This window comes from Gastrolobium bilobum, unplaced genomic scaffold (genome assembly GCF_033153095.1).
Source record: "Gastrolobium bilobum isolate Gb01-03AN ecotype WA unplaced genomic scaffold, APGP_CSIRO_Gbil_v1 utg5726, whole genome shotgun sequence".
NCBI classification, from domain to species: Eukaryota; Viridiplantae; Streptophyta; class Magnoliopsida; order Fabales; family Fabaceae; genus Gastrolobium; species Gastrolobium bilobum.
In genome coordinates, this window is record NW_026896804.1 from 660414 (window position 1) to 675532 (window position 15119).

Genomic DNA, 15119 nt, shown 5'->3' on the forward strand with positions numbered 1-15119 from the left:
TCTGAAGGTACCAACAATGAGGCTCTGGTTGCTAGAGGGAGGAGTGGTGACAAATCAAAGTCTGGTCACAGAGGAAGATCGAGGGTACGGTCAAAGTCCCGTGATAAATTTGATAAATCTGGAATGAGGTGCTGGAGGTGCAAACAGGTTGGACATCTGAGAAGGAATTGCAGAAGTAAAAGCGTAGGTCCTGAGAAGCGGGATGATTCACAACCATCTGCTTCGGGTACAAAGAAGGATAATGATGATAGTACAGGGGACTTGTACAAGGCGTTTGACAGTCATAGTGACTGTAATGACCGGATTATTGACACTGGAGCATCGTTTCATATGACACCTCATAGGGAGTGGTTCTGCACCTATGAATCATATTCTGGCGGTACAGTTAGAATGGGAGATGACACGACTCATGCTATTGTGGGGCGTGGGAAGGTAAAGCTGAAGATGAGTGACGAGACAGTCAAGAATCTGCCGGGTGTGATGCATATTTTGGGGCTTATCAGAAATTTGATCTTCGTTGGTAGTATGGCAGATGCTGGTATTAATTTTAGCAGTGACAAGTATTCTTGCAAGCTGACTCGAGGAGCTTTGGTTATTATAAGAGGAGAGCGTCATGGTAAATTGTGGAAATTGTTGGGTAGCACAGTATTCAGTGGTGAAAGCTATGTTTCAGAACAGGCGGAGGAAGACACTGCTATGTTGTGGCATAGGAGGCTGGGGCATATTGGAGGAAAAGGTCTAGAGACTCTGATATCAAAGAAGCTGGTGGATGGAATTCCGAGTTGCTCTATAGGGTTTGGATTTTGCGAGCATTGCCTGCAAGGGAAGCAAAATCGGGTATCTTTTGATTCCATAGGAGGAAGAGCTGAGGGGATTATGGACCTGATACACAGCGACGTGTTTGGCCCCTCACCTGTAGCATCACATGGAAAATTAAGGTATTATGTTTCTTTTACTGATGATTTTTCAAGACATGTCTGGTTATATTTTCTGCGCAGTAAGAATGAAGTGTTCGATAAGTTCCGCGAGTTTAAGGCTTTGGTGGAAAATCAGTTTGATCGAAAGATCAAGGTGCTGAGAACTGACAATGGAGGGGAGTTATGTTCAAGAAAATTTGACCAGTTTTGTGCTAGCAATGAAATTGTAAGGCAGAAGACTACGCCTTACTCACCTCAACAGAATGGGGTGGCAGAGATGTTGAATTGATCTCTCATGAAGAAAGCACGGAGTATGCTGAGCGGTGCAGGCTTGGCAGCTGAATTTTGGGCAGAGGCAGTGGCTACTGCTTGTTATTTGAAGAACAGGTTTCCTACATCAACCTTGAAGGAGAAGACTCCGTATGAAGCACTGTTTGGAAAAAGGCCAGACGTATCTCATGTCAGAGTGTTTGGCTGTGAAGCATATATGCACGTACCCAAAGAGAAAAGAAACAAGCTTGACAGTAAATCTGAAAAGTGTGTCTTTATTGGGTACAAGGATGGCGTCAAAGGTTATAAGTTGTGGAATCCAAACACTAGAAGAGTAACTTACAGCAGAGACGTTGTATTCAGGGAATGTAAGTTGAATCAAATTTTTCCTGAAGCTCCTGAAAAGTCACAGACAATGGAGATGGATGTGGGTTTGAGAAAGGATACAGTAAACTCACAGGTTGAATTGGAAAATTTGAATTCTGAAGCTGCTGAATATAACGAGGTAGAGAATGAATTTATGAAACCGAGGCTGAGGTTAAAGCACCAGTGCTGAGGAGATCCACGAGGAAAAGAAGACCATCTGAGAGGTATACACCTGAAAATTATATCTTGTGTGCTAGTGATGATGTTTGTGCATTTAGTATTACAGGTGATGATCCAAGCACCGTAAGGAAAGCTAGGAGCTCGGAGGATGCCAAACAGTGGGAGGAAGCTATGAAAGAAGAGATGAAATCTCTAATGAAAAATCAAACTTGGAGTTTGGTGAATCTACCTGCAGACCAAAAAGAAATTGGTTACAAATGGGTGTTCAAGAAGAAAGTTGGTGACAATGGGGGGATTGAGCGCTACAAGGCTCGATTGGTTGCAAAGGGATATTCACAGACAAAAGGGGTTGATTATGGTGAGGTATTTTCACCTGTTGCAAAGTTAAATTCCATTTGACTGGTTTTGTCTGTAGCAGCTGCATATGACCTAGAGGTGGAGCAGCTGGATGTGAAGACGGCTTTCCTTCATGGTGATTTGGATGAGGTTATTTTCATGAAGCAACCAGAGGGGTTCATTGCAAAAGGCAAAAAGGAGCTAGTCTGCAAGCTGAATAAATCTTTGTATGGCCTGAAGCAGTCCCCAAGGATGTGGTACATGAAGTTCGACACTTATGCGGTGAAGCTTGGCTTTGACCGCTGTGATGTTGATCACTGTGTTTATGTGAAAAGGTTAGAAGGTGACTTTGTTATTCTAACTTTGTATGTTGACGACATGTTACTCGTTGGAAACAGTTTGAAGATGATCAGCATTGTTAAAGGACTGCTAGCAAAGCAGTTTGAAATGAAAGACCTAGGCGCTGCAAATGTGATCTTGGGTATGCAGATTAAGAGGGAGCGTGACAAAGGAAGAATATGGTTAAGTCAGTGGAAGTATATAGAAAATGTTCTGAAGAAATTCAAGATGACTAACTGCAAGCCTGTGTTGACTCCCATGTCTACTGGTTCTAAGTTATCGGCTGACCAATGTCCCAAGACTGAAGAAGAAAGAGAGGAGATGGCGTCTGATGTATGCCATGATTTGTACTCGACCTGATATTGCTCAAGCAGTGGGAGTATTGAGCAGGTATATGTCCAAGCCAGGAAATGAGCATTGGTCGGATGTGAAGCGAGTGTTCCGCTATCTTCGTGGTACGTCTGACCTTGGGTTATGCTATGAAGGCGTGAAGGGCTCAAGGGGACAGACATTGTTAGAACTGAGATGCTTTGTGGATGATGATTGGGGAGGTGACATTGATAGTAGAAGGTCTACAAGTGGATATGTTGTTTCATCATTCGGTGGAGCTATCAGTTGGATGAGTAAGAGGCAGAGCACTGTTGCTTTATCTACTACAAAGGCTGAGTACATGGCCTTGACACATGCTGTTAAGGAAGCTATTTGGTTACGAAGGTTGTGCAAAGAGCTTGGCTTTGCACAAGGAGAGATGATCGTTTGTGTGACAGTCAGAGCGCCATTTTCTTGGCTAAGAACCTAGGTTTGCATGCGAGGACCAAGCATATCGCCATACAGTACCACTTCATCAGAGAGAAGATTGAAGACAAGGTTGTATTGCAGGAGAAGGTTAACACAAAGGTCAACAATGTTGATTTTCTGACCAAGGCAGTGACTTCAGAGAAGTTTGAATGGTGTACAACTGCATTGGGATTGAAGAAACATGTGAAGCATTCACCAAGTGGGAGAATATTGGGTATGGCTCATACTTCGCATGCTGATGAGGGCCCTAATTATCGGGGTCAGCAGAAAGGCAACTGGTGAGCGGGAGGGGGTCCGGGGGGCAGCGCCCCCAGGCCCGTCGAGGCTAGGTACTATTGTGGGCCTCTGTTTTATTGTAATTTTCTTAGCAGTTTGGGATTGGGCCCATGAATAGCTGTTGTTAGGGTTTTCTAATCCTATTTATATTTTTCTTGTAAATCGAGTGACTTGTAATGAGTGGCGGTGAGGAGAATATAGTACAGACAAGCTGGACGTAGCCTTAATTGGGTGAACCAGAGTAAATCTTTGTGTCTATTCTCTCTCTCTTTTTCTTTTCCGTTTTCGATTTGTGTGTTGTCGATTTCCAACAAAAATGCCCCCTTGTAATATATCTGCAAATGTGTAAGTAGACATCGCAGAGAAACACATCATGGAGAGAAAGTTGCATCGTCTTCGTCTGCACATCTCCACGTCTTTGATTTGTGACTTGGTTTTGTCCGAAAATGTTTATTTGTAAACTGGTAGATTATGATGCACGGACACTGACACAGGACACGACCCGACACGCCGACACGTTAATTCTAAAAAGTAGCATATTTCGACACGTTGGGACACGTTTTGATATTAAATAATATTTTTAATATATATAATATAATTTATATTTAATAGATATAACAGTCCATAATAAGTCATATAACCAATCAAATATTCAAATTTCATAACATAAATATAAACAATTTTTTTTTCCGTACCTTGTTAATTTTTCATGTCAAATTTCATAACAGAAAAAAATTGATTTATAAATGATTTTTTTTTATTTAATAAAATAAAATTAAGACTAAAAAAAAAAAACGTGTCTGATCGTTGTCCACGTGTCCGAAAAAGTTGACTGCGTGTCGGAGCGTGTCAGAGAGTTGACCACGTGTCCTAAAATGTTGACCGCGTGTCGGAACGTGTCGGAGCGTGTCCGTGTCGGACACGTGTCCGACACACCCTTTTTCATAAATTGTGCGTGTCCGGGTATTGAGAGCTGGTAGATGTGCCCTTTGACATTTATCAGGAATCCCACTACTATGGGAGCATCTTGGAGCTTCCGATTTGTGAAAAAGAGACTTTGGTGCTTCTTTTGAGGTACATAATCTTTGAACTGTTCCACTATTACTTTGTCTTTCAAGTTCATTCTGTTTGGAATGATGTTAAAATAAAGGGTAAATTGATAATTTATGTTAACATTCCTTTCAATATTTTACAATCAATCAGTAAAATTAACCAAAATTTCCCAGTAAAATTTTGGCCTACCCAACAACTTTTCATTACTTTCTTGGGCTAAATAATTTTCCACCATATTCTCAGAATTTTTTTTTTCCTGATAAAAAAATATCTCTCGTACCAAACGCCCCCTAAAAGAAAAATTTCAAACCATTTTGATTTACTAAAGATTCTTATGGCCTTGATTTGAGCCGGTTCTTTTTTTTTTTGAGATATTTCAATTGGTTCATCGTTTATCGACTAATTCGATTTTAGGTGCGTTCTAGAATTAAAATTTTAAACTCTTTCAAAAAACGATACTAGATAATCGAACACATACTTTCGATGCTCAATTCCCTTACACCACTAAACTACCATCATTTAATAAGTTGAGCAGGTTATAGTAATCCCACATTCATATCTTGTTATTAAAGAAGATATTATCAAATAAGGAGGTAGAGAAGGGTTACTTTTCTATTATTAACTTAGGGAATAGTGTTTGTTCTTTTAAATGACACAATTTATATTCTTTCACTCTCACAAAGAGATGAGACCCACACCCACTGGCGGACCCACGGTGGGATGTGATTTTGGATTTTAATTTTTTTTTTTAGTTATGTAGGTTATTATTTGTCTCTTGGTTCAATATTTATAGTAGGAATAAATATCATTTTAAGTCCCTAACAAAAAATATGGTCTCCATTTTAGTCCCTTATCAAAAATTAGTCTCGAAGAGGTCTCTAAAAAATTCAAAGTGGATAAATTTAATTAAAATTGTAGTCCCTCACAAATTCAAAAAAGACCTACATTAGTCTCAAAAAGACTAAAATAGATCCACTTTAAATCTCATAGGGACCAGGTGACTTTTTTTTTATAATGGACTAAAGTGGGGACCGAATTTTTTGTTAGAGACCAAAAATGATATTTATTCTTATATTAGTTAGCAACGTACAGAAGTGATTAAAACAACGTAGAAATACAAATTGATTAGAGAGAAAACTTATTCTTCCTCCCTTGTCACGTACCCATTCCCATGATTTCTTCTTCCTTTGTTATGGAAACAACTAGATTATGAGTGGGTTCAAGCGTTAATTTAAACTTTTTTTACAAAAAAAAATTCGGGGGCGCTGGCCCCGAATCCCCGCCACTAAATGTGCGGACATAGAGAAATTTTCCTGGGTCCGCCACTGCCCACACCTTTATACACCTTTATATTTTTCTGTCCACTCTCTCTTCTCCTTTATCTATCTCTTTCTCTTACTTAAAATGACACAACTTTACATCTTTTAAAATGATACACACTTTTCCTATTAAGTTATTATTGTATGATCACTTCCAACTCCAAGATCTGAAGAAAAAAATATTTATAAAGTCATCTCAAAAAAACATATTTGAATTCTATTAAAAAAAAAAAACATTTGAAAGTGACATTTAATAGAAGAAGACTGAGTGAGTTGCCTCTTCCCCCAGTATGACAAGAAAGACAAGAAAGAGAGAATGCATGTGAAAACGGTACAAACACAGACAAAATCCAGCTCAGTTACAGTTAGCGGCAATAACTGCGGCATTTTCTGCCACGTTAGTTCATTGACTTCTCCTCCTTTTCCACATCGTTTTATTTGATTTTTAACTAACCACTAATTGCCCACTCCTCACTCCTACGATGCTAGTCTATTTCCTAATCTATCATCTATATGCTAATGCTGTGGTGTGGACCATTTCCAAAGAGTTGTGTGTCATCAAGTTTTTCAGTGAGAACTTCCTAAAATTGTCTTATAATGTTATGGACAAATCACGTTATAAAGTATGTACTAAAAAAAAATCACGTTACGGACCAACTTTTATGATCAACAAACATCTAGTAATGGCAAACGTGGAGCCCAAAAAAGAGTTAAAATGCGAGAGAAAGAGAGTTCAATTTAAAAATTGGAGTCGGCCACTAAAACTAATATCAGCAACGATTTAAAAAAGTTTAGTATGGACACGAGCTAAATGGTAAATTAACAAAGAACCCATTTTGTTGTGTCTAACTAAGCTCGTCTATCTGCCACCAACAATCCAGTTCTGTATTTCATATCTCACAACCTTCCCACAGATGTGAACAGCATCTTCTGCAATAACCAATCCATCATAATTCAAATCCTTTTTTTCCTCACATAGAGCATTTAAAATGGCGGGGCACCCCAATCTCCTCCAGCTGTACAAATACCTATCCGTTTCCACCTACCAAACCAACTAGAACTACTACTATAACCAAATTCCACCCTTCAACTTTTTATGTACACAAAGCCCAAACCCGAAGCAAAGAATATTATGCTAAAAAAGATGCAACGACCACCCACAATCCTAAATTTGCCTCTCTACACTATGTCCTCTGCTTTAAGAACAGGATCTGATGAGTCCCAAATTGAAAAGATTCCTTCTCACAAGGCTCCCAATAGACAACAACACTGCCCCGCCAACTCCAACGTCTTGATCCTCTTTCTCTGCCTTTTGTTGATCCATCAATGGCAACTCCTTCACTTCTAAATCGGCAAGCCCAATTTTCTGCCTAACAGATTCAATGATTTTTGGATCAGCTGGGTTTCCAATCACATCTGTTACATAAAACATATTTGTTGCCATGTCCCCTGTGGTGTATATATCAGCCCTGATCACATTCAAACCATTCTCTCGGAAAGTTCTCATTACTTCTGCTAGAAGCCCCTGCTTGTCTTCCGTGCATAACTCTAGCTGAACACCCTATAATCAAACAAGTAAAAATTAATTAGAGTCTTAGCCACATCATATCCAAAAGTTATAACGATTTAACAAATAATAGTGGGAGGAAAAAAGCCTATACCTCAGATGCCCTTCTCTTCACAGCAGCTTTTAAGCATTGAATTACGCGTTGACGCTCTGGTTCTGAATTAATTGGAGTGCCATCCTTATGTTTTATGTAAAACTCCTGAGATGACAATTTGAACAACATTAACATAAACCAAGCAATTGAGCAAGTAAAAATAAAATAAAAAATAATACGTTCCATTGAAAGGAAAGGAAGTTGCATAATTACCAGGGATGCTTGGTCACTATTCGTGTTAATAGTTGCATGAAACACAACATATTCCATGTCTGTCAAGTTGCAGACAACATCGAACAATAGCTTGCTTCGATCCTTGCATTGAACATTCACAACTGAATAACCCCTTTGTGCCCAATTCTGGACAGTCACTACTGGGTTATCAGAAGTAAACTTGAAAATGGGAGTCCTCTCATAATCTCGGTCAGCGAACATCATTTGATGTAGCCTTCTTTCAGTGTGCATGACAGCCATAGAGACGGAAGTTTTTGCACTTCTAATGTCATTGTCTCCCTCTAAAACATTTCTTAAACGCACTTCAATCTTATTAATTATCTGAGAGTCCTCAATAGTGGACCCAGAATTGTAATCTTTGACATAGATTAGGGAGGCAATGCGACCATTGTGAGTCCAAACCCTAGCCTCAACCACATCGCATTGAAGATCAGCCAATACAGCAAACACTTCCGATAGAAGACCGACACGGTCTGTTCCAGTCAATTCCAGTGCAGTAAGACCATTTGAGTGATTGCTTCTTCCATTATGAATGCTCCCAAGTGACTGTCGTAATATTCAAGAAAAAATTGAGTCAGATTAACAATAAATACAAGATATGGTAAATAAATTCTAACAAGCAACATTGCAACTAAATTGGAACTTGTAAGGCGACAATTAAATACCTGTTCAATATGTTTTATATCGCTCTCATCTGTTAGCTTGTTTCCGTTTTGATCGGTGACGTGGAAAACTGTCCATTGAATAGCCAAAGATAAGAGCTTGAGGCATTGACTATTTTGGCAGATTAACCCAGAATCTAAGTAATTACTGAAATTTCAGGGGAATGGAGATTAGCTTACCATCCATGAACCACCTGCCATCAGAAGAAATATATGCCTTCTTAATATAAAGGTTAAGATCAGTGAGCACTTGCACCGCATCCAATAGAATACCATGTCTTCTGGCACTATCAACCTGTGAATTTCAATAAAACAAAGACTATTGTTATTTATTTTTTTATTTACATAAAAAAAAAAAAAAACATTATTTGAACGAATTGATTATTGATTCAATATTAGAAATATTGTTCGTGGGAGGTTACCTTGACCAGAGTCGCCATGGAGCAACTGGTATTGTCAATGACAACCCTGTTTCATAAAGAAAAATCAAAGTCAATGAAATTACTTTTTCCCCGATTTTCTGTTTAAATGTCGGATTGAAGACCAAAAAAAATAAAATACAAAGAATACATATACACGGGATTCGGGAACATAGACGTTCTGGAAAGACAAGGCTAGACGCGAGATTAGAAAAGAAAGTCAAAAAATTGTAAAAATATTGGCAGTGGACCAATCAAATTTAAAAGTCGGTGTGACTTGTAGAAAATTTATTCTTGCACGTTTTGGTGCTATTTTGAAAGATTAGGAAACTGAATTATTACAACCAAGATATGAAGGAAGGAGTTCAAGTCGGTGGTTAGAGACCAAAAGCATTCTTGTCTAACAAAAAGAACTTTCACCGGAGAAAAGAAAACTAAACAGTTAAAAATAAAAAATGTTTTCAAATTAAAAGGTTTTGATTGAAGAGTAAAGAAAAACAACAAAAAAACAACATTGAAGAACACACAAATCGGGTTAGATTTGCATAAAAGCAGCCACACTCTTGTTCCGAAATTTTTAAGACCAATCCGAAAACATATGTTCAAGAAAGAAGAAATAAAAAAGTAATCATGGCAAGAAATCAAGAAACAACTTGGGGGAAGAATAATTTTCAAACCTGGGAGTGCTCATTCGTATCAAGAGCTTTTCATATTCATCCGTACAAGCAGGCCACTCCATCTCTTTCTTTTGCAATTGGTCACAGGGAATAGGTAGCTGCTTTTCGTATTCATCCGTACAAGAAGGCCACTCCATCTCTTTCCTTTGCAGTTGGTCACACAGGGAATAGGTAGCCGCTTTTAATAAGATGTCGACGAGTTACCCGAAGAAGCAGGGAAGAAAAAAAACAGCAAACACACAGCCCACAAAAGCAACGCGTATGTCCTTGTGAATTGTGATTGATATCTTCTAGTTATCACAAAATCAAATCATAATAGATTATGATCCGAAACCGTGGCTTTTTATTTGCCCAACCCCTTCGACCAAATCGCCTTGTTCTCTGCGCGTTCTGACTCTGAGTGAGCAAAACAGTGTGTCTCTCTCTATATAGAAGCACGCACGCCTTGTTCTCAACTCAACACATAACTTCCTGTCCTGGGCTTACACAAAGTTTCACCGCATATATATATTTAGCAAATATTTAAAGATATTTTATTGCCGTTATTAAAATGTTAATTAGAGACCACGTCTGCACGCAAAAAGAATGAAGGGGGGCGTTTTCGTTAAAAGAGCACTGTCATCTGTCACATGGCGTGACTAACGCCTCCCCCGCTGACCCAGCTTCCTATTGCGAATTAATTCTAAAATCTTTTTAGCCCCTTCAATCTTGGCTAACAGGTCAATCAAATCGGGTGACACGTGTCATTTGTCACCAATCGGCGTGGTTCACAATCCATCGTGGACGACACGTGGGATCTCCAGATATTTCTTTGCTTGCTCAGTACTTAACATTTAAAAGGTTCGAATTGAGTAACCTTGGTAATTAAGGTGAGGATTTGCCGACACGAATCATAACGTCCGCACGTGACAACACCGCTCCTAGCGGCTTTTCCTCTGTCACTCACTCCTTTCCGCCGCTTTTCTTGTACTTCTTGTATTTTTGATCTTCACCTTTGCTTATTAGTTATGACGCAAACCAATTTTTATTTCCATTCCTGCCCTCTCCCTCTCCTTTGAATTCAATATTTTTATCATTCCAAATGTTTCAGATCTTTCCTTTTTTACTCATTAAAACAAATATCTCCTTGCTGAAATTCTGATTGTCAATCACCCGTAATTAATTGTTCCAATTCCAAGATCCAACTCTTATTCAATATTTTAATTACCACCAATTAATTTCGAAAAAAATCAGATCTTAACCTTTTAATTCATTAAAAAAAATTCCTTTTTTGATTGTCAACATATATACATGATACGACATGATATTCAAGTTTTTAATTCATTAAGTGGAATATTGTCGCATTTAGCTTCGCAAATTAAAATATAGAACTTTTTTTAATATATATTTATCTATAGTGAAGAGAAAATTAATTTTTTGGAATTTTTTTAAAACATCAAAAAGATTAAGGTTACATATTAAGTTTTTGATTATATTATAAGATTTTAAATATCTATAATCCAAGATTTTATTTATTTATTTTTAATTTAGTTCATCTTATAAATTTTTAATCTTTGAGCATTACCTTAAATGATAAATATTTTAAAATAAATGGGATAAAAATTGTTATACTTTTGAGATACTTGATTATAATATATATATATATATATAGAGATTTATATTTGTGCGGCTGCTGTACGTGCAGCAATCAAATATTTACCATATATATAAGTGAAAACATTAAATGTAGAGAATCATAACCATACAAAAGATGAAAACATTAAATATGAGAAATCATAACTATACACTTATCATTGTTGTACGTAAAGCGGCTGCAGAAATGATTTTACCATATATATATATATATATATATATATATATATATATATATATAACACAAGATCATGGGATGTTTTATGATAATAGGATCGATTCTTTCTCAGCTTATCAATTTTTAAATTGAAAAGTTTGGTAATGTTTTTCCTTTTTAAGTTTTTGATAAATTTATTTATCGAGATATATCCATTTTTATTTTTTGAGTAAGTATATTCTCTTTTTTATCCCATAAAAGATTGATTGCATCATAACAAATTTGAAGCGTAAGGTATAATGAAGTGTATTTATTCAGATTAGTATAAAAAAAACTGCAGTCTAATTGATTTGATGATTAATTTTAAATTTTCTGAGCCTGATGTAGAAATATTTATATAAAAAATTTACTTAAATTTAAAACGTGTATATTTGATTTGTTCTGGTTTAAAGAGATGAAAAATTGTTATAGTACTCAATTTAGAAAGAAAATATTTTACGTTAAAGAAAAGATAAAACTGGATTTAAAACTGTGAAACAATAATTCGTCACGTGTCAGACAATGGATGAATCTTCCGATATTATTTTTTGTTTTTAAAGTCAACGTCATATTAAGTGACTCGTGTTGTGTATGATTTTTTTTTTTTAATTTTAACATATATTTATGGTAATTGGTGTAAATTGTAATAAATATTTCTTAATTGATTTAAACATGGTATTTGATTTATTTGTAGTATAAAATATTTTCAGAAAAAGTAGTAATTTCTTAAAATTAAAACGTAGAACAACCAAAAATACATAATTTATGGGCAAAAAATAAAAATAAAAAATATATAAAGAATAAAACATAAAAATTAAGTCTTATTTTTTATGAGAGGCTAAGGTGGGTCACGTTGTCTTGGGTTACATGCTGGCTCGTCAGAAAACATGTTACCTGGTTGGCTATTGTCTTTGCCTTCAACTTACTGACCAAAATATCACTGTTCACTAACTTTTTTATTTAAATGTCATGTGAACAATATTATTTTTTAATATGCCATGCGGGCAAGTTCGCTACAGTGTCCAACAAACTTCATTTTCTGACATGGCATGTTTATGGTGGACAACAAGTTCGCTACTTCTAATAGCGAACTATGTTGCAATAAATATTGACACATTGGAGAAGTTCGTTGCCACATGCAGCAAACTAGGTGTGCCACGTGTCTGACATACACCAAGTTCGCCGAAGGTCCAAGTTAACTAGGTGCCACGTGGCACAATCAGAATTAATGTATCAATCATAATAAAACACAGAAAATGAAAAAAAATGACAATTTAATTAATATGTCAATCAAAATTGATGTGTCAATTAGCAATCACAATTAATGTGTCAATCACAATTAATGTGTCAATCACAATTAGCGTACAAATAGGATTAACTTTTGATTGTACCAATCACAATTAATGTACCAATCACAATCATTTCGGAGAGCCATAATTTTTTATTCGGATATCCAGATCAAATATTTTTTATTTTATTTCATATAACTTTTCGAGATCTACCCAATGACACCTCATTTGACATATTTTATCTCTCACAAATATCGTTCAAATTTGTAATAATGATATCACAAACAATTAATGTAACGATCAAAATTAATTGCGATTGATACATTAATTGTGATTGGTACATTAATTGTGATCAAAATTAATTGGGAATGGTGATTGATATATTAATTGTGATTGGTGATTGATACATTAATTGTGATTAATACATTAATTATAATAAATTGTCATTTTTCTTCTTTTTCTTTTTTTTTAATGTGATTATAACATTAATTCTGATCGGGCAATGAGATTGTGCCACCTAGCACACCAAGTTCGCTACCCCTGGTAGCGAACTTCATCCAATAAGTTTTTCCTGCAAAAGTGTGCCACGTGTCACGAAATTATTGGCTACCAAGTTCGCTACCAGTCGTAGCAAACTTGGACACGTGTCAATCAACTTTTCCTGTCAAAATGTGCCACGTGTAACGAAATCATTGACTACCAAGTTTGTTAGACACTGTAGCAAATTTATCCGCATGACATATTAGAAAATTGTACTATTGACATGACATTTAGAGAGATAAATTGTGAAACCGTGCCACTTTGATCACTATTGCCAGCTTCAAGTGTCCAAACCCCATAAGCCGTCTCCTCGTAGTGACGTTGCGCCGTTAGTGTTTATTACGGCCTACAAGAATTAACAATACAAACTAAACGGCCGTTTAGGGACACGGTTAGTAGCGAAGGAAGTGGTTGACATGATGGTTGAAGCTGTGGCGGGAAGAGACGGGGTGAGGGTTCCCGCCAAAGAATACGGTGGTGGGCCCGTTGTTATATCGACATCGATATTGTGGATCCTAAAAAGTAGCGTGGGACACTGCACACCACAACCAGAGTCCAAAGTACATTAGGTTTTGTTAGCAGGTCTTTTTACAATACGAAGGGGCAACGTACGAGGAGGGACTTTGAGTAGTGCCACGTGGCTGACAACTCAGCAGTTTTTTTTTCGATTTTTCGTATGTCCCGCCTTTTATATTTTCTTGGATACATCAGCACTTTTTGACCGTTAAGAGTCGGTAGCGCCAAATTCGAAATCCCGTGCTCACCATTTGAGGCGGGATTTAAGAGTGAGACTGAGAGGAGGACTTTGATACAACGGCGCCGCATGTCTTTCCGTGGGACACTCGACGCTTGTTTTGCGCCAACGTGTGTGAACATGTTTCAATAAATAATTGTAATCAAAACAATTTAAATCTAAAGCCCCGAATGAGAATATATGATTCCTTGCAAATCTTTGCTTACCTTTCTCTGAATTTAGACAAGTTATGGTTTCCCACTTTCTTGCCGTGACCCATATTCCGTAATTTGACTACCGTTACTAAATTATTCCCTTAACAATTCCACGTCTTCCCTACTATTCGCCTGCTCTACATCATAAAAAAGAATTAGAACCTTCTAAATATCACTTAATAAGTAAGATTTATTTATTTTAATAAATATATAACTCTTGATGTGGAATTTTCTTCTCAGGAGTCGGATCAAGTCCCCGATTGTATTTATTTTGAAAAGAATTAATCTTTGCATATAAAAATATGAGATTTTATTTTCTCATGTTATTAGAGATAATTATCTCCTACTATAGACACATAATGTGGTGGAGTCCACCATTTATTAAAAAAAAGAAAAAAGAAAAATGGTGGCATAATTTTTGATGTGAGACAACATAAAAGAGTTATCTCATGTAAAATGAGATAATGATTTCCCTAAAAATATATTAACATTTTATTTGTCTAATTTGATTGTGATAATGAAGTAAACAAGTTTAATTAACATGTGACAGGTATTTAAATTGTTATGATTGATTTTTTACCAAAAAAAGATTATGATTGATTTAAATTGATTAAACTTGAAATTTAAAGTAATTATGTTATTTAATTATATTATTGACCTACCAAAAAAAAAATTAAATTGTTGGCATTTATGAGAATAAATTCGGGTTCCAGATTAGCAAAGTTTTACCACACTAATTGATAAATAATCACATGTTCTAAAGAAAGACTTACAATTGGCCGCAAACAAGTAATTACAAGGAGGGTAGAGAGGAATCGCGAACTTTTATCACTATCCCTTCATTCTATATAAATATTTGTTGATATCATAAATAATAATTAATATATAAGAATTAAAGTCATAAATAATAATAATATTATTTTTATTATAAAAAATTACATTAACTTTGTTGAGTTGAGTAATATTTGATATCCTGAATAATTTTCTTTGTCTATAGCAATCTTTTG

The 15119-nt window shown here is 36.1% G+C and overlaps 1 protein-coding gene across 1 annotated transcript; it reads right to left on the bottom strand.

Annotated features, from left to right (window-relative positions):
• Positions 1-7014: 7014 nt before the first annotated feature.
• On the bottom strand, positions 7015-9569 carry LOC133302139 (ACT domain-containing protein ACR8). The gene is made up of 7 exons (XM_061501889.1): positions 9508-9569; positions 8834-8879; positions 8592-8706; positions 8415-8482; positions 7729-8295; positions 7516-7620; positions 7015-7415 (listed from the first exon to the last, which is right to left on the bottom strand). Exons 1-7 carry the CDS (start codon positions 9567-9569, stop codon positions 7053-7055), a joined length of 1326 nt encoding a protein of 441 aa, XP_061357873.1. The 3' UTR covers positions 7015-7052.
• Positions 9570-15119: the final 5550 nt, after the last annotated feature.